At 48.7% G+C, this 26751-nt stretch overlaps 11 protein-coding genes across 11 annotated transcripts; 5 read left to right on the top strand and 6 right to left on the bottom strand.

Annotated features, from left to right (window-relative positions):
• Positions 1-1370: 1370 nt before the first annotated feature.
• COCMIDRAFT_9790 (uncharacterized protein) lies at positions 1371-3399 on the top strand (the record flags this gene model as incomplete). The annotated part of the gene is made up of 3 exons (XM_007694981.1): positions 1371-1792; positions 1853-2255; positions 2329-3399. 3 exons carry the CDS (start codon positions 1371-1373, stop codon positions 3397-3399), a joined length of 1896 nt encoding a protein of 631 aa, XP_007693171.1.
• A 321-nt stretch (positions 3400-3720) lies between these two features.
• COCMIDRAFT_41342 (uncharacterized protein) lies at positions 3721-5395 on the bottom strand (the record flags this gene model as incomplete). Its single annotated transcript, XM_007694980.1, has 3 exons — positions 3721-3884; positions 3949-5109; positions 5227-5395. 3 exons carry the CDS (start codon positions 5393-5395, stop codon positions 3721-3723), a joined length of 1494 nt encoding a protein of 497 aa, XP_007693170.1.
• Positions 5396-6066: 671 nt separating this feature from the next.
• Positions 6067-7158, top strand: COCMIDRAFT_109129 (uncharacterized protein; the record flags this gene model as incomplete). The annotated part of the gene is made up of 1 exon (XM_007694979.1): positions 6067-7158. One exon carries the CDS (start codon positions 6067-6069, stop codon positions 7156-7158), a length of 1092 nt encoding a protein of 363 aa, XP_007693169.1.
• A 149-nt stretch (positions 7159-7307) lies between these two features.
• On the bottom strand, positions 7308-8508 carry COCMIDRAFT_30728 (uncharacterized protein; the record flags this gene model as incomplete). Its single annotated transcript, XM_007694978.1, has 2 exons — positions 7308-8058; positions 8135-8508. 2 exons carry the CDS (start codon positions 8506-8508, stop codon positions 7308-7310), a joined length of 1125 nt encoding a protein of 374 aa, XP_007693168.1.
• Positions 8509-9479: 971 nt separating this feature from the next.
• Positions 9480-11092, top strand: COCMIDRAFT_9786 (uncharacterized protein; the record flags this gene model as incomplete). The annotated part of the gene is made up of 5 exons (XM_007694977.1): positions 9480-9746; positions 9799-10065; positions 10115-10547; positions 10597-10989; positions 11055-11092. 5 exons carry the CDS (start codon positions 9480-9482, stop codon positions 11090-11092), a joined length of 1398 nt encoding a protein of 465 aa, XP_007693167.1.
• Positions 11093-11799: 707 nt separating this feature from the next.
• Positions 11800-12901, top strand: COCMIDRAFT_109138 (uncharacterized protein; the record flags this gene model as incomplete). The annotated part of the gene is made up of 2 exons (XM_007694976.1): positions 11800-12001; positions 12096-12901. 2 exons carry the CDS (start codon positions 11800-11802, stop codon positions 12899-12901), a joined length of 1008 nt encoding a protein of 335 aa, XP_007693166.1.
• Positions 12902-13206: 305 nt separating this feature from the next.
• On the bottom strand, positions 13207-15627 carry COCMIDRAFT_109140 (uncharacterized protein; the record flags this gene model as incomplete). The annotated part of the gene is made up of 1 exon (XM_007694975.1): positions 13207-15627. The coding sequence occupies one exon, from the start codon at positions 15625-15627 to the stop codon at positions 13207-13209; it is 2421 nt and encodes an 806-aa protein (XP_007693165.1).
• A 1573-nt stretch (positions 15628-17200) lies between these two features.
• On the bottom strand, positions 17201-18583 carry COCMIDRAFT_109139 (uncharacterized protein; the record flags this gene model as incomplete). Its single annotated transcript, XM_007694974.1, has 4 exons — positions 17201-17494; positions 17555-18270; positions 18323-18436; positions 18550-18583. 4 exons carry the CDS (start codon positions 18581-18583, stop codon positions 17201-17203), a joined length of 1158 nt encoding a protein of 385 aa, XP_007693164.1.
• A 202-nt stretch (positions 18584-18785) lies between these two features.
• On the bottom strand, positions 18786-18935 carry COCMIDRAFT_109118 (uncharacterized protein; the record flags this gene model as incomplete). The annotated part of the gene is made up of 1 exon (XM_007694973.1): positions 18786-18935. A coding segment is annotated over one exon (150 nt), but the record flags the coding sequence as incomplete, so codon positions are not given.
• A 1042-nt stretch (positions 18936-19977) lies between these two features.
• COCMIDRAFT_9782 (uncharacterized protein) lies at positions 19978-21622 on the bottom strand (the record flags this gene model as incomplete). The annotated part of the gene is made up of 4 exons (XM_007694972.1): positions 19978-20340; positions 20390-21248; positions 21304-21460; positions 21514-21622. 4 exons carry the CDS (start codon positions 21620-21622, stop codon positions 19978-19980), a joined length of 1488 nt encoding a protein of 495 aa, XP_007693162.1.
• A 2795-nt stretch (positions 21623-24417) lies between these two features.
• Positions 24418-25667, top strand: COCMIDRAFT_9781 (uncharacterized protein; the record flags this gene model as incomplete). Its single annotated transcript, XM_007694971.1, has 3 exons — positions 24418-24658; positions 24715-25166; positions 25218-25667. 3 exons carry the CDS (start codon positions 24418-24420, stop codon positions 25665-25667), a joined length of 1143 nt encoding a protein of 380 aa, XP_007693161.1.
• Positions 25668-26751: the final 1084 nt, after the last annotated feature.

Genomic DNA, 26751 nt, shown 5'->3' with positions numbered 1-26751 from the left:
ATTTTAGAATATTAAAGGCTATAGTAGCGCGTCGGGTACTCTAGATTTAGTTTCTATTTAAAGAAGAGAGGGTAAGCTGAATATCTGCTTCGTGAGAAATTAACTAAGAAGCGTAGCTTAGAGGCATTGTACGTAAAGGTGTGGTAGGTGATCAAAGTTGGTGGGGTGACCGACTCGCTTGCCTGACCGACTCGCTTATCCGTCACGTTAGTACTTCCTCAGCCCTATTCGTTTGCGCCCCTCCCCTCGGCGTCTTTCCCAAGATCTGTCGCCGTTTTAAATGCCTGCACGTCTTACACCGTTTAACTATTCTTTTTCCGGCAAGTTAGCCAGTGCCGCAACCATGCTGCCGCTCCTTCGGCTGTGCCACAAAATGAAAACGTCGGCGAGGTTCGTTCGGCGCACGGCCTGGTTTGCTTGCTGAAGGAATATTTACCTTGCCGACGTTTTTGTTTTCAGCCTGGGGTCCGGGGACTTGAGCTGCCAGCGCAAAAACGCCGAGAAGGGCTGAGGCTGAGATTCCCTCTACGTACTATTCATACAGCCTGGTTAGCGCCGATGGACGCATCTCGGTCGGACTTTACCCATGTTTCTTCGTTCTTCGATGCAGGGACTTTGGACAATCGTCGGGTTCTCGGTCAGCCTTATTGTAGTACGTAGTAGTCGTAACGTTGACTCCATCGAACTTCGTTGTGCGAACGACGCCCCGTATCGAAGTGACTGGGAGTTTAAACGCCGACTTCAGCCTTATCCACCTTATCACGAAGTAAAACCCTCCGTCTTACACCCCCTCCCCCCCCATCATCCACAAATCTCACCCACACATACACACGCCGCACATGTGCGCCTGGCCCATTGCTTACGAGCAGCATCGCGCTTGTTTTTCAGCTGCCATCCTTCCTCGCATTTCCACGGCGCTTAGCCCCGCGTGGCATAGCGTGGCATAACACAGTGTAACGGTAGATACGTGTGCCCCCTCCGCTTTTTTCCCAAATAGGAAAGCACCTGAATTCATCTGCCATGTGGAAACACGGTTCGACGTAGGAAAGGGTCCATTGGGGGGGTGGGGCGCTAGGGAGGGTGTCATTTCAGGCGTGTGTGTGTCTTAGGCAAGGTGGTTTGGGTGGAGGGTTTACTCGCCGATATTAAATACGTGGGCGGGAGTGGAGATGGATGGGGGTTTGGGGGCCTGAAATGTGAGGGTGTGAGGCTGAGTGAGGATATATATCGTGGATTGATGGGGTTGTTTGTTGGATTAATATCTTTCTAGTCAGATTTCCTTGCGTTGGTCTCACCATACATATTATCATTTTTTGTTTGTTTTATTGTTACTGAAATATTCCTAGAGGAAATACTACTCCTTTTTCGTCATGTCGTCTACAGGCGAAGCCCCGGATGTTGAAAAGGGTGCTGATACCGCGGACTTTGCCCACCTTACCAACGATGTCGTACAGAGTTTTAGCTGGCAGGATGTCACTGTCACTGTCAAGGACCGCGCTTCGAAACAACCACTGGATATCCTAGCCAATGTTAGCGGTGTCCTGGAGGCGGGAGAGATGCTCGCCCTCATGGGTCCTAGTGGCTCAGGAAAGACAACACTACTCAATGTACTTGCTCATCGGGCGGCCATGCCAAAGGCAACTATCCGTCAAGATCTGAAGATCAATGGGGAGCCGACGACGTTGGCTACTTTTAGGAAATTGAGTAGCTATGTGGAACAGGAAGATGCACTTGTCGGGTCTCTCACCGTCAGGGAGACGCTATACTTTGCAGCTGAACTTGCACTGCCCAGGTATGTTGTCAATAGTACCATATGCTCTTAATGTTTTTTCACTAACGCTCAATCTGATAGTTCAATAAGCAAAGCAGCACGTAAGGCCCGCATATCCAGCCTCCTATCTTCCTTTGGTCTCCAGAACCAAGCCGATACCTTGATCGGAACGCCGATCCGAAAAGGCGTATCTGGCGGCCAAAAGCGTCGTGTAAGCGTGGCCAGCCAGCTCATCACAAGTCCAAGGATTTTGTTTCTCGACGAACCTACCAGTGGACTCGACTCCGCAGCTAGTTACGAAGTTATGAATTTCGTAAGGAACATTGCGAAGAAGCACAGGGTGCTTGTCATTGCTTCTATCCATCAACCCTCAACGACAACATTCGAGCTCTTTGATAAACTCATGTTGTTGAGCAGGGGGAAAGTGGTGTACAATGGCGCAGTAAAGGAGGTTGGAGAGTACTTTGCCGGACTGGAGTATCAAGTAAGTACAACAGCGTCACCCCAGTAGTATCCATTGGAAAGTAAACAGAAAGCTAACATTTCCACCTTACCAGATGCCCCTATATACCAACCCTGCCGAATTCGTCATCGACCTCGTAAACACCGACTTCTCCACCGACACGACCGCCGCATCCCAACGCCTAACCCATCTCCACACATCCTGGGCCACCTCCCCCGCCGCAACCACCTTGGCCTCCAAAATCCATACTCAGCCCTCTTCCCCACCCCTTTCTACGATGCTCGCCACACACCAAACCGCCAATCCAACCCTCATCCCCCTCACCCTCATCCACCGCTCCTTCATAAAATCCCACCGCGACATCGTCGCCTACGGCCTACGCATCGCCATGTACATGGGCCTCGCCATAATGATGGGAACAGTCTGGCTGCGTCTCTCCCCCACACAATCCAACATCCAGTCCTTCACCAACGCCATCTTCTTCGGCGGCGCTTTCATGTCCTTTATGGCTGTCGCATACATCCCCGCATACCTTGAGGATCTCGCCATTTACGCCAAGGAGCGCGCGAATGGGTTGTATGGCCCCACGTCGTTTATGATTGCGAATTTCGTCGTGGGAGTGCCGTATCTGTTTCTTATTACGATTCTGTTTAGTGTGATAAGCTATTGGCTGGGTAACTTTCGGCCGACGGCTGAGGGGTTCTGGGTGTGGGTGCTATGGCTGTTTCTCGATTTGCTGGCGGCCGAGTCGCTGGTTGTGTTGCTGTCGTCGCTTATACCGATCTTTGTGGTTGCGCTGGCGGCGACGGCGTTTGCGAATGGGTTGTGGATGTGTGTTAATGGGTTTATGGTACAGCCGGAGACACTGAATGTGTTTTGGCGGTATGTTTTTCATTATATTGACTACCAGGCGTATGTGTTTCGGGGGATGATGGTCAATGAGTTTGGGAAAAGGAACTATGAGTGCGAGCGGTTAGTGGATGGAGGATGTCAGTGCATGTTTCCTAGTGCGCTGCAGGATCAGTGTTTGGTTGAGGGCAAGGCGGTGTTGAGTGTATATGGGTTTGAGACGGGAGACATGGGGAAGTATGTGGGTTACATGCTCGTTATTGTTGTTGTCTATAGGTTGTTTGGTTGGGCAGTGTTGTGGATGAGGAAGCATTGAGATGAGAGTGTTGACAGAGAATGGAGCAGCATATAGAAGTTTTTCAATTGAGATCAGGTCATTCTCATAATGGACTTCTTTTGAGCAGACGTCGCAATAATAATTTTCTGTTCTACTATGCTTAATTTTCGATTACAGATTACACGCTGGTGTCAAGAGTCTCCTAATGAACTGTTTGTTCATATCCTCCTCACGTGGGCCTAAAAGTCCAACCACGATCCCCATAAGATACTAGAAATGATACAGTGTGGGAACAAGGGTCTCAAGAACTGATTTACCATGAAAAATCAATCTCTCCACCTATACAGGAAAAGTCTGCGGTCAAATAAGCCTTGTAACCTTGTAGATATCTCTTGGCAGATACGTCATACGCCCTGGATCTTCTTCCAAATGACTCAGTATCTCCAATGCCTGCCAATACCGACTGACTTCAACTGGCTTTTCGGCCCACGATGGAGCACGATTGGTGTCAAGCTTGATTTTGTCTTTGCTTGTTAGATTGCGTTCTTTCTTAGAGAACAATTCATAAGAGCTGGTGTTGCTACTCACCTGACAGTCCGCGGCACTTGAAAGCTAACAGAATGCAAGCTATTTTCCTTTTGTCAAAGCCATCGAAGCACTGTGCGATTCGAAACGCACATGAGATTTCCTCGTTGGTTGTTGTTCGCTGCAAGGACCATTTTTCCCGTAGATCGCAAACTCGGTTTGCATTTAGAATACGACCACCAGAGTCTCTAGGGTCCTTCAGTTCTGGATACAATTTGAAGATCCCGGCAACTTCCAGTTGCTCCAGAGAAACCACGCAGGATCGACCTGAATGGTTCACTACTCCCTGTGAGAAGTACTCGCCATTGTAGTATTCTTGCCGATTCAGACGGAGGTCGAAGAGTCCTCGTATTTTTCCGCCTAAATACTCTGCATTAGGGTAGTATTTATTGAGCAGCTCAATGTCCCGGACAAATTGTCCTTGCAGAAACTGACTAGTTTTTACCATACATATCTCGATGTCAGTATAAGAGAGGTCCAGGCGATGCTGTCTATATGTTGCATATTGGACAGCATAAAGCAGTGAGCTAGTCCAAGACAGCAAGCAGTCTTGGTGATCATTTGTGCGAGTTCTCTTTTTACCAATATGGTAATAAAGTAACTTTGTTGCTTCCGAGTCCTCCATGCTCAGCAAGTCATTGACACCACTTGATTGCACTTGAGAAGTATATCCCGAAGATGCCATAACTTTTTTGTTGTTCTTTCCGGAGCTTTTCTTGTCAAAAACTCGAAACAGGTACGGCGGAATGGTGTCTGGGTTGCTGAGATCGATATCTTCACTCGTTCGGGGATAAAACAGTGTAGGTCCTCCAGTTGAGAGGTTCAGAACTGTGACCCAAAATTCTATCCATTGTCGTTCTCCTTCGTTATCAAAAACATGATGTTGGTTCCCAGAAATGGAGTCAACCCGCCGTCTTGATTGGGAGTTCTTGGAATCGTTGAAGTAGCGACCAACGTTGAGAATACCCGAAGGGCTCATAGCTTCTTTGTAGCATTTCTCTGCAACCTTCCATGATAATGCCCTGGCTCTAGCGTCGTGAAAACTCTTCTGGATGATTTTTTCGATATCTCCCTTGAAGAATCGGAGAAAAAGCTGGATGAAGGATTGCTCGTCGGAAAATGCGATCATTTTGGAACACTCCACGCTGGCGTTCTGTATACGTTCTATGATCGTCAGAAATCCACTAGAGTCTACCTACACTTCCTCTTTCATATCTTCTGGCGTCTTTCAAGGCAAAACTCTCACTCATATAGACCAGCTCATGAAATCCTTCAACTTACCATATACACCTTCAGTGGCATGTTGAACAGAGTCCCAGGAATCTCCCTCTGGTACATCGATGTAGCTATCTACCAAGGGGACATTTCCATCAACATGCTTCCGATCTTCATCTCCCGCTATACTCATAGCGCCGAGTTTTCCAGCTAGCTCATCGCTGGAGGTAGCCATTGTGGCACTGAAACTGCAAAATGGGTCGCCTTAATGAGTGGAATAAGGTTGATGCGATCAAAAGGCTGTGCGAGGTTACCTATAAGCCAGAACTCTAAGTGAGGCGTGCACCACTTCATGACAAGGCTGAGGCTTGTGTAACATGCAATAAACCGGTCAGCCGAGAAGAGGATACCCAATACGTGCGCGCATCTTACTCGCTGCATGGGAAGGAACTGAACTGCATGTTTGGGTTGAAATGTGATGGGATTTTCAGGATTTCGGAGTTGCCCTTTTTGTCATTGCTAGTCCATATTCATGGAGAGAGTCATGCAGATACATACGATGAATACGTGCTCTGAGATCAGATGGAGCTAATCTGTTTTAGAATGAACTGCCCCACCTTGGTTCCTGCTCAATACCTACGAACGCTGGCAATGCGGCGCACCTTGGCAAATGACTCATATCTCATCATACTGAATGCATTTCTGGGGGTTGTATGTAAGGTTGATAGGCATATCAATATAGCGTTGTAGCTGGGTTTAAGAGTAATCGCAACTCACACTATTTATCCCCTATTCTATAAAGACATCACATGTCACTCCCCCACAGGAAAGAATATCGTTCAGAATAAGATAGCACTTTTTCCAGCAGACCTAGAGGAACTACATTTCTTTCGAATAAACAACAACATGGCATCGCCATACGACTTCACAACGGAGCAGGGACTCGGCGACTATCTTTCTGCAGCCCAGTCAGGACACACCAGCGTAAAGCTACTTTCAGGCGGCACAGCAAACTACGTATACCGGTGCACAAAACAAGATGAATCCACAAGCATCTTCAAGCACGCCGCGCCATACCTCCACAGCAACAAGAACTTTGCTTTTGACCCTACACGAATGGACTACGAAGCCAACATCCTCACTCAACTTGCCTCCAAAAGCAAACCCTTTTTCGCCAACCCCCCAAATACAACTGCACACGCCGTCCAACTCCTAAACTACAACAAGGACAACAAGCTCCTCGAAATCGAAGACGGCGGAACCTGCAACCTCAAAGACGCATACACCTCCCCCGACCTCAACATCCCCCAAATCGGCCAGCACCTAGCAACCTGGCTCGCAGCCCTACACAACTCCTCCACCAAAACCTCCCTTGTACTCAAAGGCCAAGACAGCAGTTCAAAAAACAATCCCATCGGCGTCGCCGTATACCGCCATTCCTACCACAACTTGCACCTCGCCCTCGAGAAATACGGTTACGACACTCACCTCGCGTACCGCATCAACGAGGACTTTGGTAGTCTGCTCGCTACAGACGATGAGTGCGTGTGTCACGGCGACTTCTGGCCTGGAAACGTGCTCGTACGTTCAAACGAGGCTCAACCTCCCAGTCTCACGATTGTGGATTGGGAAATGGTGCGCAGGGGTACTAGTGCAACGGACGTTGGGCAGTTTGCAGCTGAGGCGTTTTTGCTCGATCGGTTTCGAGGGGGCAGAGGCTTGCTTGCGGCGTTTTTGAAGGCGTATGTTGCTGAGAGGAAGGATGGTGAGGTGTTGGGGGAGATGTGGCTAAAGAGGATGGTGGTGCATTGGGCGGTGCATGTGGCGTTCTGGCCTACGCGTGTTGAATGGACAGATGCGGCTGGTACGCAGAAGCTGGTGGATATTGGTGTTGGTGCGTTGGAGGGTATGTTGAAAGATGATTGGGAGAAGGTGCTGGGGTCGCCGTTACTGGAGGATGTCGGAGATGTTTTTGCGCCGATTCTAGAGAGAGTATAAATAGTGTTTGTCACAGAGTGAACGCAGTTTTAGTATAATCTAAGTAACATGGCATGACTCTGGATGAGATTTTAAGATCTTGAATCTCTCACTACCCCCCCTAGCCTCATCGCTCCCTTTTCCATGGAAAATTTCTACCATTTAGCCATTTACTGCCCCTTCTTCACTGCCGATGCATCCTCAATCGCAGCCAGATTACCCTCTCTCCAGAACCAAACTGCTGAGAGGGCAGCCCCTGGGCCACCGCCAATGGCAATCGTCATGATCATAAGAAAGCTTTCAAAGACGTTTTCTAGCGAAGCTTCACCCTTCTTCATCCGCTGGACGTCGCACGCGGCGACCCAAGAAGGGATGATATACATGATACCAATAATGATCCAATCCCATTGAAAGACCCACAACAAGCCCCAAGGAATATCCTTGCTCCAGGTGTAGGTACTAGGGATGAAGACGCGGGCGTAATTTGCATCAGGATGCTCGGAGACGGAGATTCCGTAGATGCTATACCAGTGCACTGCCACCGAGAAGAAGAACAAAGCTGCGTACATGATCCTCAAATGAAAGACGTCTGCATTTTTCTTTTGGTTGGTTGTGTTGAGTGAGCTGGTAAGGGAGACGAGCCAGAGCGGGATGTTGACGAATATAGGGGTCCATTGCCAGAACGCCAAGACGGATTGTAGTGCGGAGATGCTTTTGTCTGCAGGATACCAAATGGCAACGGTAGGAATGATGTACAGAAATACGATTGCTGGCAACATGACCCGAACATATGGCAGCGGTACTGTGCGTCCGGTTTGGTAGTAAGACTTGGGACTTGTTTGGTAATGGAATAACATCCACCAAATGGTGATGACGAAAGAGCCCCCGATATTTTGATAGAACAATGCCCAGATAGCAGTGCTGTGAATTGTCAGTAACAGCATAGTAGTATCCTGCGATATGCGGTTGAATACCGCCTGTCCCGTGCGCAACTTACTATGTCAGCCATTTACCCCTATTCCCGTCTCGACAGGCCTCGACATTCATGATTGCGATGAGGGGCGCGAGCTGAGGCAAAAAGTGGATTTGCTGCCAGTAGTAGGCCTCGTTCAATCGCAGGGGACCGAAGAGAAATCCGGATACTAAGAAAGCCAAGCCTGTGTCGATGGGGTTAATGCCGGTATAGTCTGTCTTGAGAGGGGTGCCATCAGGCAGCTTGCGAGACGCGAACATGTCCATGAAGCCAACAGGGTTATTGGTCATCGAGGTCACGATGCGCATAGTGTAGAGGCCTATCAGAGCAAGGATGGCATAGAGAAATAAGACTTTCCCATCGCCGTTGCGGCGTTGCTGACTTGTTGGGGGTGCCATGGCGAGCGGTTTGGGTGCAGGAGGCTCACGATACAAAAGGACACATGGGCGGGTTATAACATGTGATGTGGTGCGCTGCGGGAAGCATGGGAAGTGATTTGGCGAGCCTCGCCTCTCCCTTTACAGCTAATACGACGGGCTCGGGGCAATATGGAGAGCGATTGTGGGGTGGCCTTGCTTATGTAAAGCAGTCGATGAAAGTACCGGTGGGCTTATCACGTCTTGGCTGGCTGGAGGTCATGTGATACCGCCATGTGGTTGTAGTAGGGACATGAAGTTTATGTGTATGTCTATAAGAAGTCGACAAGTTGTCGAGAGGTTGCGGTCCACAGGGTCTGGTAGGTAAGTAGATATAATAGTACTAGTCCATGAGTGACGAGAGCATGTGCTGGAAACATGGGTGGGTTGCGGGAGGGGCGGGAGGAAGGTGTCCCGAATGGCTGGTTGCAGGTTTCTGGCTATGGGATAATCGGCACAGTGGATCGAGTATTGACAATGAAAAGAGATGTTGCCAGGGTAGTAGGGTTTAATGCGAAACGTGTGTGGGATCGAGGTGGGTTGACGTCAGTTCCCGTCCTGGCCTGTCGATGGTGGAGCGCGATGAGATGGCTGCGGCTGGTGCCTGCCAAGGATGATGATGTCATTCGAGGCTTCTCCTCTTGCGCGTTGGATGCAAGCCCGCACAAGCTCCACCAAGAATGGTACATTCTCGCAGGCACACGGTCCTTTTCCGCGTGGCTACTGCTGATGATGATGCGCTCTCACACGCTATCATGCATCCACCCCTCCAAAGTTTCCGGCCTCGTGTGCCCGCCTTGATTTGACTGCGCGTCGCGTCTTCCTCTTTGTCTGCTTTCTTTTCTCAACCATACTCGACCACACCCTCAGCATCCCTCTGCATTCTGCCCCTCCTGTTGTTCAGCAATCGGGACTACTTTGCAAATTCTAAAACCCCCTATTAGTATCTAGTCATGGTTGGAGGAAGACACCGACTTCTCAGCACCGGCAACACCAAGGGCAATATCAACAGTTACGGCGATCCCGAACAGTTCACAAAGTACCAGCGTGTAGACCTGGAAAGCGGATATGGAGCTACCAACAAGATCAAGCCGAGGCAGCGGTTTCGCGACGCCATCGAGCAGACGTTGAGGGACAACCACGCGAGTGGCCTAAAGCGCAAGTTGATCGATAGCATCGACCATGATGCGCTTGAAGTGTACAGGAAAAGCGAAGAAAGCGTATGTTGACAGCTCCATCTGAACACTCCGAGTGCTAACATGCTCGTTGTAGCTCAAAAGCATAAAGAATAAGGAAATACGCAAATTCTATGAAGAACAAAACGAACGCATCGATGACTGGGCTGAGGTGGACATGGTCGTGACCTCACTCGCCGACGATATTGTTGACAGCATGAACCCCCGGGATACTGATCACGACGGTGTAGCTGAGGACAGAGGGCCCTTGGGTCTCAGCGGAGAAGATTTGGAGCCATTCCTACCCGAAGAAGAGCGTGAGAAACGGCGAAAGGCAGCCAAGCACGTGAAGTGGGCCATCAACGTAAGTTCTAAGTCGCAAGTCGCCCAGCCCCAAACTCACAATACCTCAGATCAATGTCCTGGTCAATATTCTCCTACTCGCTGCCAAAGGCGTCGCAGCCATTTGGTCAAACTCACTATCCTTGATCGCGTCTCTCGTTGACTCCGCTCTTGACTTGCTTTGCACAATCATCATCTGGACTACGAACAGGTTGGTGGGCTGGCGTCTGCAGGCCCTGAAGAAGAGATTCCCTATCGGTCGCAAGCGTTTCGAGCCCATTGGCATCCTCGTCTTCTCCATCATCATGGTGATTTCGTTTCTCCAAATCCTTCAAGAGTCAGTGAAGAAGCTGCTCCCCAGCGGTGACCACAGCGTAGCTATGCTCCCACCTGCAGCCATCTTCTCAATGGTATCCACCATTGTTGTCAAGGGAACAATTTGGATTGGATGCGCCAGGGTCAAGACAACACAAGTGCAGGCCCTTGCACAAGATTGCAAAACAGGTAGCTTCACTCACCCATATTGCAGATATCCCAGGGCTAACCCGAACAGATGTTTACTTTAATACCTTGTCCCTTCTGTTTCCCCTCATTGGTGCCCAGGTCAATGTCTGGTGGCTCGATCCTGTGGGTGCTGCCTGCCTTTCACTCTACATTATCTACGACTGGGCATGCACCTGTCTTGAAAATGTTGCTCGTCTTACTGGAGAAGCTGCCGATACTCGCACAGAGCGTAAGATGATGTTCATGGCGTACCGCTTTGCACCACTTGTTCAAGGGTTTAAGAGCATCAAGGTCTACCACGCTGGTGACGGCGTTTGTGTAGAGATTGATGTGCTCATGAAAGAGAACACTCCGTTAAGGACATGTCATGACATTGCAGAAACCCTGCAATATTGTCTTGAGGGGTTGAAGGAGGTAGATCGTGCCTTTGTTACAATGGATTGTAAGTACTTACGTAGATAAGCGTCTTCCTCGGTGCATGTTGCTAATGCTAACAATGTCTTACAGACACGGACCAAGGCCCCACAGGTCACGCAGAGAACTAAATCTGTAATTCCGAATGACTTTGTTCAGTTTGGACAATGCACTGGCATAGCATGCGAGGCGTTTTATCATTATAGCGTTCGATTTCCCGATGTATGCACGGGGAATCTGTCCTAAAACTACGTATGCGGCTATTTTTGGTCTTTTAGCATAGATTGATATCTTGATCGCATAGCAGCCTTATGAATGAATTTTTGTAATACGGCAATTTCCGAACATTGTGTGCATACTGACATCCATTAACTGTTTACGGAAATATCCACAACTAGTTCTATGTCTCGGGCTATTCCTAGTAAGGCGGCTGAACTCAGAGTACATGACGCATTCTTTGAAGACCTGCATATCCGTACCGCACGCTTGTTTACCAGTCGTCCTAATGCGACTTGGCAAAAGCTTATCGCATCTTTCTATCGGAGAATAGCTTGTCAAGCTTCTAAGTATAGTGTTGCGATCTATTCGCGTAGTCCGATTTACACTCGCTTCTTACCTTGCTGCAGGAAACTAGTCACCTGCCCGCCAATCAAGCCCCATGGCCCCCAAGCTATCCAATTATTAACGAAACTCGTTGCTGACACACGATTACCTTGCTCATGGCTTGATACCCTATCCAACTCATGTTGGACATATAGTATGTAAATATGGTATGCACTATGGTAACACGACATTTTACACATCTCATTTCTCGCGGCCATCCATGACAATAGCGAGAATGGCGAATGTCACAACGCCCGGCAATGGCATCACGGGAGCCAATTTCGACATTTATGGTGCTAACCGAGTGCTCCCACGGGCAATGACTGCCTTTACGGCAATCGCATGGTACAACTCGCTCGAACTTCTCGTCCTCATTTTCTGTATCTTCAAAAAATACTCTGGACTGTACTTTTGGAGTCTAATCATCAACGCACTTAGTATCGTGCCTTATGCAACAGGTAAGCCACTTCGATCTAAATTATTTCCAAAAGCGAAAAGTAGACTAACATAACATTTCTTCCTCAATCCCAGGCGCATGGATGAAACAAAACAATGTCGGCCACAACGCCGACCTCTACAACGTCCTCCTCACCGTCGGCTGGATCCTCATGGTCCCCGGCCAATCCATGGTCCTCTACTCACGGTTACATCTCATCTCGCCCAACTCGAACCTCCTGCGGATTATCTTTTGGACCATAATCCTCTCCGCCATCTGCCTCTGCGTCCCCACCGTAACTCTCAACCTGCGCCAATACACCACCAAGAGCCCCACCGTCTACACGCGCGGCTACAGCATCATGGAGAAGATCCAAATGGTTCTTTTCACCTTACAAGAAATCTTCATCTCATGCGTCTACCTGTGTGAAACGCGGAAGCTCATGCTCGTCATTTTCGACGGCAAGACACGCAAGTGGATGTGGCAGCTCGTTGCTATGAATCTTCTCCTAGTCTTCCTCGACGCCACGCTGCTGACCATGGAATTCCTAAACTTGTACATGATACAAACGACGTTCAAGTCGCTGTTGTATAGTTTTAAGCTGAAGATTGAGTTTGGGGTGTTGAGCCAGATTGTGAGGATTATTCAGAGGAGCTCGCGGGATGCGACACCCGAGTTGGGGATTCAGACGGATGTGGAGGCGCAGAAGGAGAAGAAGGTCGGGGTGGTGTCTGAGGTCGAGGTTTTGCAGCATAATGTTCCGCCTGAGTGGCGGTTGTCGAGGGGGGCTACGGCGAAGGTATCGCCGATTGCGCTGAATGCTCCCAGTAGGTGTTTTTTGGAGAGTGATGCGAGTAGTGTTGCTTCCATAGATTTGATGTATCCTGGGAGGTTGGGTTGACTTGGTGCAAATGGAAGCAAGTTTAATGAAGTAAATTGATATTTCGTGTAACAACTTATCGTCAAGTACGTGACGGAGCAAATCAACGGAGCCCGGGACTGCGCGACTTACTCAAGTCAAACCCCCCCAACTTTTCTATCCAAAAATGAGGTGGTGCTTCTTCGATCCACACCACAAAATCTTCTTTCATAACGTTCGTTCATCATTACCCAAATCCTGTTCCAATTCCCAAAATGCCCCAAACTCCTAGAAATCCAATCATATACTGCCTCAAGATCTTGCCAAACCTATCCAACTCTTCCCACTCAAGCCTCCTGAAAACTATCAGCATCCCAACCATACACCCTCGCCAGTCTTCTTCCAAACCGCCTTGCCATCAAGTAAGGGATATCGCTGACCGGGTGCGGTTCATGAAATAAAATAGGACGCCGGGCCTGAAGTGTATCACCAGGAGTAAATTGCCATATCGAGCCATTGAGTTTCTCAACCGCAAATCCCACCTGCACCATTGCACGCTTGAACTCATTCCATTTGACCACCTTTGGAACACTGTGGTTCGTGTGGTCAACATGAAATAGCGTTCTCATCGTGCCCAGTTCGCGGTGGTCCAGGGTGAAGACTTTTCGAGGGGTTTCCTCTTCAACGGCTGGGACTGGAGGGACTGGAGGAAGATTTGCCATTGCGGCGTCCGGCGTGCCTTTTGTTTTCGTCTTCGTTTTTTCCCCAATTGCCAGCCTGTCGAAGGCACCGGTAATTTGCAAGTCCTTGTCGTGAGAACTCCCTGAAAATGGCTGGTATGCAGTTTCCACTGGCTCTGGTTTGATTGACTTTACTTTTGTAGTATCTTCCCACGGCGGTGTGCGTTGCATCGCGCCGTGTTCGGCGAGGCATTGGTAAACTGCTTCGTGCTGGCCAACGCCTGTCTTTTTCTGGTACTCGTTGTCGATGTGATCCCAGAATTTATCCAAATTCTTTTCGGCTGTGCGCATGGTCTTGACGTTACTCCGGTTGTAGGCTTTGTTAGAAGGATAGTTCAACTTTTTTGTATATGGGTTGACTAGATGTACTGGCAAATTATCATGATCCAGCTGATTTAGCCAGTCATAGAAGTCTTTCAATTGGTCATGGGAATGCGCATGACATTGGTGAAAGCTGAATCCTTGGGGGGTACCACGCCACACCCACATTTGCATTGCGCACTCTCGCAAGACCGACATTTGTGATAGCAGCTCAGAGACCCGAGGCGATACCAAGTCTCTTGTCGGGCTTTTCTCCCGCATAATGGTTGTTACACCATCCAAGAGAAGGTATAGCGCCACGCCCTCGACGCCATTGCTGCCTTCTCTCATGTGAATTGAGTCTAGGGACGCAAGTAGCTGAACCTTGTCAAGCGATTTCACTTTATGTGGTTGCATTGTGATGGCGTTCCCTTCCCGAACGTAAAATTCTCGAACTTGAGGCGATGTTGTTGCATAGCGAAGCATATCGTAGACGCGTTCAGTAACCTGGTCCAGTCCGCAGCTAAGCTCGCCCATTAAGGAAGCAAAATAACCGCTCTGACTTTGCGAAGGCGTCTTGGATAATCGGTCAACAAGCTGATAAAGCTCTCTCCAGAGGAAAAGCATGATGTAACCGTCAGTGATCATCCTGGCAGCAGTCCATATTAGGAAACTCTTCTTTTCCACTTGTGAGTCGATCTTCCCAGAACGGTCTGGTATCATTCCGGAGCTATGTTCGCAAGCGTCCTTGAACTGATCGGCAAAGTACGAGGGATCCTCGCGCAGTGCTGATATGTGATCTTTCGCATTGATGTATAACTCCTCAAAATACTCGCGTAATTTGAGAAAGTCAATGCACCCGCGGTTGCGATATGGGGCGACCACATAGATATCAGCAAAGCTTGTGGATCCCAAGTCGCTTGGCAGCTCAAGTTCAGACGACGGTGGCTCCTCCTGTATAGCGCTACAGTAAAGCGTATCTTGGTCCATGTCATGCAATATCAGCTTGGTACACGCGACCAGGAATGCTGTGATCTTTTGCTGAATGTATAATTTATACAAGCCGTTTCGGGGGCATACATGAATCTCGCTTTCAGTCCGTATGAGAGGCCCTTGAGTGTTGTCGACAAGATGTATCCCGACGCGAAGCGTAGGCGATGCTTCATTTGAGACCCGTAACGCGTATTGTGGAGTTCCGGGGTCGCATTGACTCAGTGACATTGCTGCCAACGGACTGAAGGTGTCTTCCAGAAGAGTAAATGTGAATGGAACATTCCGACCACGTGCGTTGAGGTATACAAGTAATGAAATGGGTTTTGTGAGATCTTCGAGGTTGATGAAGGGCCATATCTTGTGTGCTGAAGGTAGCCCCCTTTTGTTATGAGTACCCCGGGATTTCTTAAGGTCATCGGATAGCTTGGCGTAGTCGGGCCAAACGTTGGTTTCTGTGCAGTCTGGGCGATGCTTCTCCGGCATGTTCGGCCATGCCTGGATCAAAAGGTCTCTTCGCTCGGCTACAGTTTTTCCGAGCCACCTTTGCCGTATGACGCCTTCGTGTCGAACCAGTATCCGGTTCAGGTCACGGTAATCATTTGATATCTTCTCACTCAGTGATGAGGTATGTGAGGCAACGGTGGTTATTAGGTGTTCAGAGATCGTTTTGTCCTCGCATAGTTGTGAGAGAAGTTGGCTGAGGACAGCCTCGTCTAACCTAGAAAACTTTAGCATGTACTTGAGAATAGTATCAGGTAGCAAATTACTCTGTCTGGTGAAGGTGTGAAGAACTCATTCTCGGTTGAATGGTTGGTTTGCAAGAATAAGAAGAAGTAATGTTGATATTTTGTCAGATTATCTGTTCACAACTATGTTGTAAATCCCAGAGGATCCCATGAGTCCATTGCAACCTAGCCACATAAGGCAGCATGTGTAAATGAGCTCGGGTGAGGGTGAGAATTGCCCCTGCGTTGTGAGTGTGAATACATCACATCTACCAACCCACGTGGTAATCAGTTCACAATGCGGAACGTCCGGGCCTTCTGCCTGACGGGCCAGAATGGTGAAAATACAATGCGTGAAAAGCGAGTGACTGAGTGAGCATCAAACCAGGATAGCTGATTATACCAGCACTGAGATTTTTCCAGTAGTCAGTGTTGTAAACAAAAGCAGGACGCGCCTGCCCTCCACACTAGCTCATCTCTTGTCACCAACACCAACACGATATCCCAGTCTTCACCAAAGAAAACGGACTAGTTACGCATTTCGCAAAGCTCAAATGAAATTTCTCTTAGTGCCTCACTCCCACTATACTTCCGCGCAAACGGCGTATACCGAGCAGTCTCCGAAGACAACAACAACAACAACACATGTTATATCGTAGGCAGCAATTTAAAAACCCCGCAGGTGAGTACTCCGTGAACTGCTCTCACAGTCACCCTCATCATCAAAGCGCCTTGGGAGGAGATCACGATGATCAAGGATTTTTCTTTCTGGAGCCGTAAGCTGTTTGCCAGGCTGCCATCACGTCGCGAAACTGCAGTCAGTGAACGTCGGTTGGTGTCATTTAATGAAGGGATAATCTGTAACTAAGCGAGGGCTCAGAGACACCAGTGGAGACCCAGAATCCAATGTTTACATTATCGCTTCGTGCAAACAAAACCTTCCAGTCGTTGCCAGGTGGATGTCAAGCCCACTGTAAACACGCGCTTGGACATGTTTCGTTGCATCTCAAACGTCAGTGACTCTTTCAAGATCCCGTAATTGATGCAATTTCATACTATCACTACGTCTTCGCCAGGCATTTTCCCAATAGGGAGTTTCAATTTAAGATTGGATAACAAGTCTGGGGTGGCTGGTTGGGAAAGCCTTGGCTAAATATGACGTCACGTATTCGGGCATAACCCTCGCTGGCACGTTTTGATGAACAATGTCACGTAGCTGCAAAAGCAACACTGTATTGTTTGTGTTTATATAGTAAAATCAAATATACGAGAACACTCACACTGTTGGAAAATAATGTACACATCCTGCTACTGACTATTCAGAGATTCAAGCAGAAGAAAAGATGCGTATCATAATGCAATTCATAGATTCGTCTATCATAGACGCGTGACTTCGTAATTTATCCTCCCAATTTCTGCACCAGTTATGCATTTTCTCTGGGCGCTTTCCCTCCAGGACGTATAAAAGATAATGAAAACTCCACCCAGCGCCCCTCGCTCAATTTGAGCTGTATAATCCCAAAGCAAAATTAAGAAAAGGAAAAAGATGTACGAGAATCAGAATGCCGACATGAACGGCTGACCTAAAGGATTTCCTTCAACTTCTCCTTCTGTGCACTTGTCAAGCTCGTGGGGAACTTGATCTTGACACCAACAATGAAGTCTCCGCGCTCTGCTGGCTTCTTGGATTTGGGCATACCCAAGTTAGGGTATCTTTCTGTCCAGTTGGGGCCGGTGGGACCGCCGCTGCCGACACTGAGTTGTTTACCGTCGATGGTTTGTACAGTCCGGCGCCAGCCCGTGAGGGCTTCTTTGAGATCGAGTTCAATGATATGCTTAATATCATCACCTTCGCGTGTAAACATTGCGTGGGGTTTCTAATCCAGTTGTTAGCGCATGTCTCAAAATGGATAACGGGAGATTCGAATGGGGCTTACCTCAGAAACAATGAAATGCAAATCCTGTGTTCCACCCTCGACTTGGTCGCCAACGTCTGAGAACTTGATCTTGCTTCCCGGCTTCAAGCCCTTCTTGATTGGTACTTCGAGGATCCGATCTTGAGTGCTTTGCTTGCCCGTGCTTTGGTCATATGTTTTGCGCTTGATCTTGAGCTTCTTGGTGGTACCGTTGTAAAGCTCTTCCAAACTGACTGCCAGTGGCTTCTCAACTACTGTGACTTCGGGTTCTGGTGCTCGTCGGCCGCCTCGGAATCTACCACCTTTTCCACCGGCGCCTCCGCCCATACCGCCCATACCACCCATACCACCCATACCAGGCATTCCACCCATTCCGCCAGGCATTCCGCCCATGCCAAAGCCGCCAAAATCGAAGTCATCGCCGCCACCGCCACCGCCACCGCCGCCGGCGCTATTGCGCATGAACTCGCCAAAGATATCGTCGGCATTTGAGAAGTTGAAGCCGTTTCCGCCGCCGCCTGTCGAGAAATGGAATGTTCGTGTGCCGCCGGGCATGCCACCAGATGATGTGAATGGGAATCCTCCGGGGCCTCCTCCTGCGCCTGCAAATGGATTGCCTCCAGGGCCCCCGGTATCCTCTGGTGGTACGCCGCCGCGTAGTAGGAACTCTAGGCCATATTGATCGTACGTCTTACGTTTCTCGGGGTCGGAGAGGATTTCGTAAGCCTGTGAGCATTCTGGAAGTGTTGTTAGCACTGCTTTATAGGGTGGGGTGAGTGAGTGACGTACCTTTAAACTTCTCCGAGGCTTGCGGGTTGTCCTTGTTCTTGTCGGGATGCCATTTCAGCGCCGCTTTCCGATATGCTTTCTTGATCTCGTCTTGCGTCGCTGATTCCGATATGCCTGTATTAAGATGTTAGCAAAAGCTCACGTGTCTACCCGCGGCCCTCGATCAGCCTGCCCAGTTGACTGCGGAGCAAGGTATGACTGTGGAGGGGCAGCTCAAGCAAACGTACCTAGTGCTTCGTAGAGTTTTGTCTCCTTGACCATATTGACCGGCAATAAGTAATGAAGAAGGAATCTTTTGTGTGCGCGACTATTTTCTTGGTAGGGAGTACTTTGTGGTGACGAGGTTGTCGTCGCTTTTATCGCTCAAGAGCTTCGAACGTCTCTCCACCTGGCAATCGACGCTAGCGGTGACGTCGGGCCCTGTCGCGCAACTCGGAACCTCAAAGAGAAGCTTCGAGAAGCTTCAATCACGCTGCCATATCTCACCCAAACCCCGATCACAATCACCATTGTCAGAAACCATGTGCTTTGAATTTCTTATTGCAGTCTCAATAATTCGGATCGTGCATAATTGCCGATATCTTGGGCAGTGAATTACCACACCTCCTGTAACGCGCGACCGCGGTCCCTTCCAAGTCGACCTCTACACATACCGCACCACGCTTTTACCTCAACTAGTAATATACCAGCACATCCCAAACTGAAGAATCACGATGCATCATGATGCATGTGATGTACATGACGTTTATTCAAGGATTACGACACGCACGCTGCTTATAGTGTAGTTTGCCCAATGCCCCACCATCAGGAGTCCTACGCCGGTGGAATCCAAAGGAAAACAGTCATTCCAGTACTGCTTGTCGTTTCCCAGCAAGAAACACTCTGCACATTGAAAAAGTAAAAAAGAGATGGAGGCGTCATGAACACTGCTTTTTATTAGATAGACACGTCTGGTCTTTCCCCAAGCTCCTGCCCAACTCCATGGGTAGGATTGCAACATGATCCCTGTGATCTCCCCTGCATGCGGACTTGACTGGCAGATTCGCTCGAAATTTTGGTGACTGGGTTTGGTACATATATATAACCATATAAAGTGGGTCGAAACAGAGCATCCGACAAATATACGTACATGAGAATTGCTCAAGAATGCAATAGCTGTATTCGTATAGAATTCCACTAAGCTAACCAATGTTTACCGATATATGCATCCTGCACTTTAATCGAGATTCGAGAATGACCAGCGAATGCTGCATGCAATTCGTAATCGAGCACTCTGTATCCTCACAGCGATGATTAGGTTAGACATTCAACGTGCATGGTGTGGCGCAGTCACGCAAGCATCACAGATCAAGCCCAGTAAAAGTGCGCATGATAAATTGAAACAATGGATTGAACATATCTAGCAGTGAACGTTCACACTTGAACACATAGTCGACCACCCCTGTCGCAGAAGCTTCGACGCGCCAAACGCCTAAATGCCTAAATTCCCAAACGCCTTTTTCCGTATGCTACAGTGAGGAAGCTGGTATCCAAGGATAGAGTAGTAGTATCAGTAGCTATGACAAGTATACGATTTTCGTGTACAGCGCTTGCACAAACAACCGCAGTAAAGCGCTCGTTGCTATTCGGACGTCCATGGGTTACGTATTAATCGTTTAGTCAGAGTCGCTGTCATCGCCGCCCTTGCTCTTCCTTTTTTCCTTCTTCGCAGCCTTCTTTGCAGCCTTCTCTTCCTTCTTCTTGCGCTTGCGTTCAGCTTTGTCCTCATCAGCCTCCTCTTCGGCATCGCCTCGGCTCTTTCTCTTCTTGCTCTTCTTCTCCTCTCCATCAGAAGCACCGTTGACCTCGGCCTCGGCCTCAGTCTCTCCAGTCGGTGCAACCGGGGGAGCAGCAAGAACGTCAGAAGTCGATGTGGTCTGAGCCAAAGGTGCGGATGCGCCATCGACATCAGTCCTGTTGAAGTCCTTGTACTCAGTGTTCCACTTGGCGGGGGTCTTGTCATTGGGACGACCGAATTTCTGCATTTGTTAGCATAGAGGTTTCCAAGTCAAGAAATTGGGTTCTTACGTCAAGGGTGCCGGCCTCCTTCATCTTCTTTTTCTCAGTGGCTACTGGACCCATGCCCCATCTCCTGGGGTAGAGGTCGCGCTCCATGATGACACGCTTAATCTTAGCAACAACACCATGATCGCAAGTAGACATCTCGACAGCCGACATTTGCGCATAGGCGAGCGCAATGGCCTCACCCTTGGTGGTCATGAGGACAATCTCCTCGTGAATCTCGATACCCTTCTCGAATCGCAACAGGCCGGGCAACATGAGCTTAGCACCATAGCAGATGGCGTTAACCGAGCTGTCCTTAACAACAACACGCTTGTAGCTCATCAAGAGACTCTCGAGAGGTGAGATGACCTTGCGCAGGTAGGCCTCGTCGCGGTTGTTGTCGTACAGCCATTGGGCGTCAAGAACGTCGTGTAGAGTGACAAGGTCCTTGGTTTCGTCCATGGCTCCACTCCTCACACGGCGCAGCTCCTGCATGTGGGCGCCGACACCGAGCAAAAGACCCAGGTGCACACAGAGAGTACGGATGTAGGTTCCGGCCTCACAGCTCACCCAGAATACACCGAGCTGCCTCTCATTGTCAAACTCGTACAGCTTGCTCTCGTGGATGGTTCGAATACGGAGTTGACGCTTGACAGCAGAAATGAGCGGAGGTCGCTGGAAAAGAGCTCCAGTGAGGGTCTCGAGAGCGCGCGCAAACTGCGCCTCGCCACCAGGCAGCTTGTCGTGCAGGCGGATGACGCACACATACTCTTTTCCAGCTCCTTGCTGGGACTTGACGAGACGGGTGGCGCGGTCGATGCAGACAATGAGACAGCCAGTGACCTTGGGGTCAAGGGTACCACTGTGACCAGTCTTCTCCACCCTTTGGACAGTGTCAGCTAAAATTGCATGCGACAGCTATTATGGTATTTTCCTACCTGAGCATGCGCTTGATCCATGACACGACTTCGTGCGAGGATGGGTTGGAAGGCTTGTCTAGGTTGATGACACCAGAGCTAATGTACGACTTGAGGTCTCGCGACAACGGCGCACATCCATTGGGGATAGGAGTGTAATGAGAAGTGCGAACGAGCACTATATGTGCATTAGCAGAGTAAACCGTAGCTATATGGGGAGCTGCAGCATACAGTCGCTGTAGTTCTTGAGTAGCAACGGCCAGTCGCTAGTATCGATTGCAGGCGCAGCCGCCTCGGGCTTGATCACATACGCGTCGGGATCGGTCTGCACGAGAGCCATGGCGATTATTGTGGTGAGTGGTGGTGTTGCAATTGGCAAAGCACTGATCTCGAACTTTTTCGCGTGGATTTTCGCGGAGGCCAAGCTACTTGACGCACAGACCATGACCACGGATTTTCATCGGCCCGCTGCGGAGAAGCCTTCTTTTCCTTGGTTCGCTCTGAGTGCCTGCCATATTGGAAAAAGATTTTGTAGCAGTTGTGATTAAATGCTTGGTTCCCGCAGAAGCCCACGCCCAAATATTTTTACTTTGACCGCAAAGTTAGTTTTTGACACCTGATTCCGGCAGGTTGGGGTGTGGTTTGCTGTTCTTTTCTGCGATAGTTGATCTGATAGGCCACACGGCAAGCAGATGTAAAAAGTCAAGGAATTGTTAAGTGCCCACGCAAAATTATAAGAGTTGGCGACATTCCATATTTTCAAAAACAATAGCTCTTTTTTTTGCGACATGCACGCACAGAAAAATGTGAGGACCTCGCCCACATGGTTCATGCAAAACAGGCAAAAATAAAGAGCTGCATACAAAAAAACAGATTTAACATCTCTCGGTTATCAATTACAAATACGTGGTCATCGTTATCACTTTATTTGACCCTTTTAATCCTCTTGATCTCAGCTCTATTCTAACTCTCGTACAACTCTTGCGCCAGACGGTGGTCTCGTCTTGTCTGTTGATTACCTACTTGGTTGTTCTACATCATACATACATGCCTACTTCTCCACTTTTCTTACTGTCCAATCTTCCCCAATATTAATCTTATCATACCTTGTTGGGATTTTGAGTCCTTGCTTGACCTTTGTCAAGAAATCGCCACCAACGGTTGGCCCACTGATGGCTACAAATTTGTCCGGCTCAGCTCTATTCGAATGTGGAAAACGTGGAATCGCTACCAGGATCTCTTACCAGAAAGGTACGAACTCCAGAACGGAAACTTCAGCGACCTGGAAGAGCAAATTTACTTCATTCTCACTGTTGGATTACAAGGGGCCACCCAGACCCAGGGGAAGCAGTTGGCTGACTCATATGCTTTTCTGTTCTACAATAATTGCAATCTGCCTCAAGAACCTCATACCCGGGCTGAGGATTGTACTTTGGATGCCTATTTGGAAATGCCCAATTCCTTATTACCCAAGATGAAAGTTGTTGTTCTCGCTGATGACGAAACATGGAGTGATTCTGGTGCCTAATGGAGTACTTAATCTCAGCCTTTCACGGCAGCATTTTATGCAATGGAGTGCGACAACCCAAATTGCCACGGCTCCAAGAACTCACTTGTACTGTATCAACTACGTTTCAAAAGTCGTCGCTCGTTGAGCTCGAGGTCAGTCGGGCACGCTAAATGGGTGAGATTTCGGTGGTTTTTTCTCTCTATTTAGTCAAAGCTAGGTGACGAAAGGCTGAGATCGACAAGCGATTGAGCAAATCCTCAAACGTTTTATCGCTGACAACACGAAAATCTGGAGTTACTTGCCTTGCGTTAGTTGGCAAGAGAGGTCACTAAAGCGTGAAGAGATTGACCTGTTCATGGATGGCCAGCACGACTGACTTGCTGAAACTGTCGAAGATTTTACCACAACACCCCATACCCTAGGCAAGTAGCCTACAACTTCTCTAAGCTCAGACACCGATGCATATTAGGGTGATCCACTAGCTGATCCTTGACGTTAACGCGCTGGCTTAGGTGAGCCACTTGATTGGGGGAGCCACTCGACTATAAACCACGTTAGTACGAGTATATTCTATCGCGTCGTGTCGCGTTGCGTGTTAGATATCTAGATCAGACGGGCGTAGCAAGACGCTGGTCCAGGGGGCTTGATGAGCCGATTAGAGTGAGAGATCCAAGTGTAGTGAGATCAAGCCCCTCGGGCGGTGGGACAGATCCGATCAAGCTTCGGTAGTGTTTCGGTAGTAATAGTACAGATGACCCCTGTAAGCAAGAACTTTTGGAAGGTACCTCTGTAATTTGCATGTTATTGCGCTGATAGTTAACTAGCAGTCCAATGCCGTGGCAGTTCGCCCAGAAACCCTACTGCTGAGATTATGTATGCGTAATGCCAGAGCCTTGATAGGGTACTCAGGTCCGCTAAGCAATCACTTAGCCTTGAAGCACTAGCAAACGCGTGTGCTTGGGCCCGCCAGACGCGCGTTCACGATAACAAACCCCAGAGAGCTGCACAGAAATATTTTCTATTATTTGCTTTAAGGAGTACCACTGAATAACTTGTTCGCGATGCGTACGTATTTGCAGTTTCAGCTGAATGCTTGTGCAAATACTAAGATAAGAATACCTAACAAGACGATTACTCGGTCTCTGAATCTCCAATTGTTATTGGTAAAGCATATTTACATCATGTGAGAACCCTCATAGAAGGCTCGTAGCGCTGCAATAGATAGGAAGTGTTTTGAGCTATGGCACACATGCTGAAGTCTTCCTCACTAGAATGACTTTCCACGTAATACGATTGCCAAGTCGACTAAGAGGGTTGCCGAGTCATTTAGGAGACTGCTTTGAGAGGCTTAGCCTCTTGGTTGCGTGTGTGTTGACTACGATGGTAAGGCGCAACGGCACACGAAGTACGTACGCACATCTCCACTTCAGTTCTTGGCTACCGTTGGGCTGTCTATGTGCATCAGATTTGTGCTGTAGACATTTTCTATATAAGCCTTGAGAGCACATCAGAAAATAATTACCACTCACCTAGTACATCCACCTGTTCCCTCTTTCCAAGACTTCTATCATTCTCTCTTTGGACTTGTTCGTTCAACACATTCTACTCTTCACTATAAACAAAATATGAAGATCTCTATTGCTTCTACGCTTCTCAGCCTTTCCGTCCTTGCGGCGGCTCATCCTGGCCAGAGCAAGGCCGAGATGAAACGGGAGGCAGCAGAACGCAATGCCTATCTAAGCAACCACAAGCGCTCGCTGGCTCATTGTGCCGATCAGCTAAAGGCGAGGGGTAACGATATTGCCATGCAGAATCGTCGCCGTTCTTTAGCAGAGCAGGCGCGGGAGAAAAGGCTTATCAGCGCTGGTAGGTTTCTAGCATAATTTTCCAAGGACGAGCAGTGATGCTAATCTGTAGTTTAGCAAAGCCCTATCTCCAAGCCCGCGATCTTGACACGGTCCTTGCCACCGACCACAAGTCGAATCTTACTTGTATTACTCCTGATACGGACGCGTCAGTTCTCTTCTCAGGCAACAATAGCTGCATTCTTTCGCCTGAGACGACCCAAGGCCCCTACTGGGTTTCTGGCGAGCTCATTCGTCAAGACATGACCGATGGCGAGCCAGGAGTGCCACTCACTCTTGACATTCAAATCATCGACGTTAACACTTGTAAGCCTGTCCCTCAGGTCTATCTTGAGGCATGGCATTGCAACTCTACGGGTGTTTACTCTGGTGTCGTTGCAAACGGCAATGGTAACTCCTCGGATGAGTCTAACCTCAACGCCACCTTTGGCCGCGGTATTAATCTATCTGATGATGATGGTGTTGTCACCTTTGAGACGGTGTTCCCAGGACACTATACTGGTCGTGCTGTAAGGCTCATTCTATGCCTTCTTGTTGATCAATCACTTACATAGACTTAGACGCATATCCATGTCCTCAGCCATGTCGGTGCTAGCTTGAACGCTAACAACACCCTGGCTGGTGGCAATATCACCCATGTTGGCCAGCTGTTCTTCGATCAAGATCTCATCTCGCTAGTTGAGACACAAGAACCATATGCCAGCAACACTCAGGAGCTTACGACTAACGCCGACGATGACATTCTAGCTGGAGAAGCTGCTGAAGTTGATCCATTCGTTGAATACGTCCTACTTGGCGATGATGTATCTGAGGGTATCTTTGGCTGGATTGCTTTTGGAATGGACACTGCAGCCTCGTATGATGTCAGCCCGGCTGTCTACTACACCTCTGAGGGTGGTGTTGAAAATGAGGATTCTAACATTGGAGGTGGTGGTTCACCCCCGAATGGCACTGCTCCCACTGGCAACCCGCCTAGTGGTGCACCTCAGCCGTCTTCCATGTCCGCATAGATGACATTTTTGTCGGAAAAGTAATTTATTGGCTTACTACGAATACAAGGGAGAAGGAGTATATAGTAGAAATGTTCGGTGGCTGGACCTAGCCACCTACTTTAAGAAGTTTGCCATTCCACGACCTTTGCCCCTCTGTAGGAAAACTCTCAGTAAAACCCTCTAACCTCAACTAACCCCCCTAGCTCCTAAGTATACATGCAGTGAGCCCCCGGGGGCTTACTGGAGCTATGCTTAGACCCATTGGTGTACCGTGCGTACCACCGAGGGGGCTTACTGGAATGATCGTTGATTGGCTAAGCCTATAACTCTCCGTACTCTAACCCTAAGCTGGAGATGGGTGCACGTGATCAGCATCATCACTACGGTATCGCTGATAGTACGGGCCGTGACAAAGGGTCTGCATATCTTGCTTAGGGATGCAGCTGTCCGCACAGCTGTACAACCAACGGCTCCTTGTACAAGCACTGCCATCGTCAGGGGCGTAGTGGGGTGCTTTCACTCCATCTCTGAGGGGATGAGTAGTTTACACTGTCGATGCTCATAAGTGCTAGGCAAGGCTAAAGCAGAGATTCTGGTAATAGTGATAGCCATGCTTACTGTGCAGCGCGGGGATCCGGGGTACAGAAAGCGGCTTGGTTGCAGTTGCATACGTAGACGGAAGGCTCCGGCGCGGCATGCGGGGCGGGAGCATCCGGGCACAACAAGTCTGAGTCTCCCGTTCCGTATACTGTCCGTGCGCACCCAATGCAACACTTCAGCCAATGCAACACCCCACCAAAATGCGAGCTTACCAAAAAATAAAGCTTTTAACTACCACTAAAACGCTATTATTATAAGATTTTTTAGTAGAGTACTAGCATAATCGTATATTTAATATATATCTACTAATATTTACTTAGTAACTATATACTGCGGCCGCGGGTGGTAGTTTTAGTAATAGGCTTAGTAGGTAGTAACGTATTACTACTACTACTTTTAACCTCTATAATATAATACTACTTTAATATTTTTATATTTTAATTTAATAAAGCTTTTTATTTAGTAGTATTCTACTTATTATAAGCTTTTTATATAGTTATAG

Source organism: Bipolaris oryzae (assembly GCF_000523455.1).
Source record: "Bipolaris oryzae ATCC 44560 unplaced genomic scaffold scaffold_258, whole genome shotgun sequence".
NCBI lineage: Eukaryota > Fungi > Ascomycota > Dothideomycetes > Pleosporales > Pleosporaceae > Bipolaris > Bipolaris oryzae.
The sequence above is the reverse complement of the archived record's forward strand: the minus strand, read 5'-3'. Positions and strand labels throughout refer to the sequence as shown.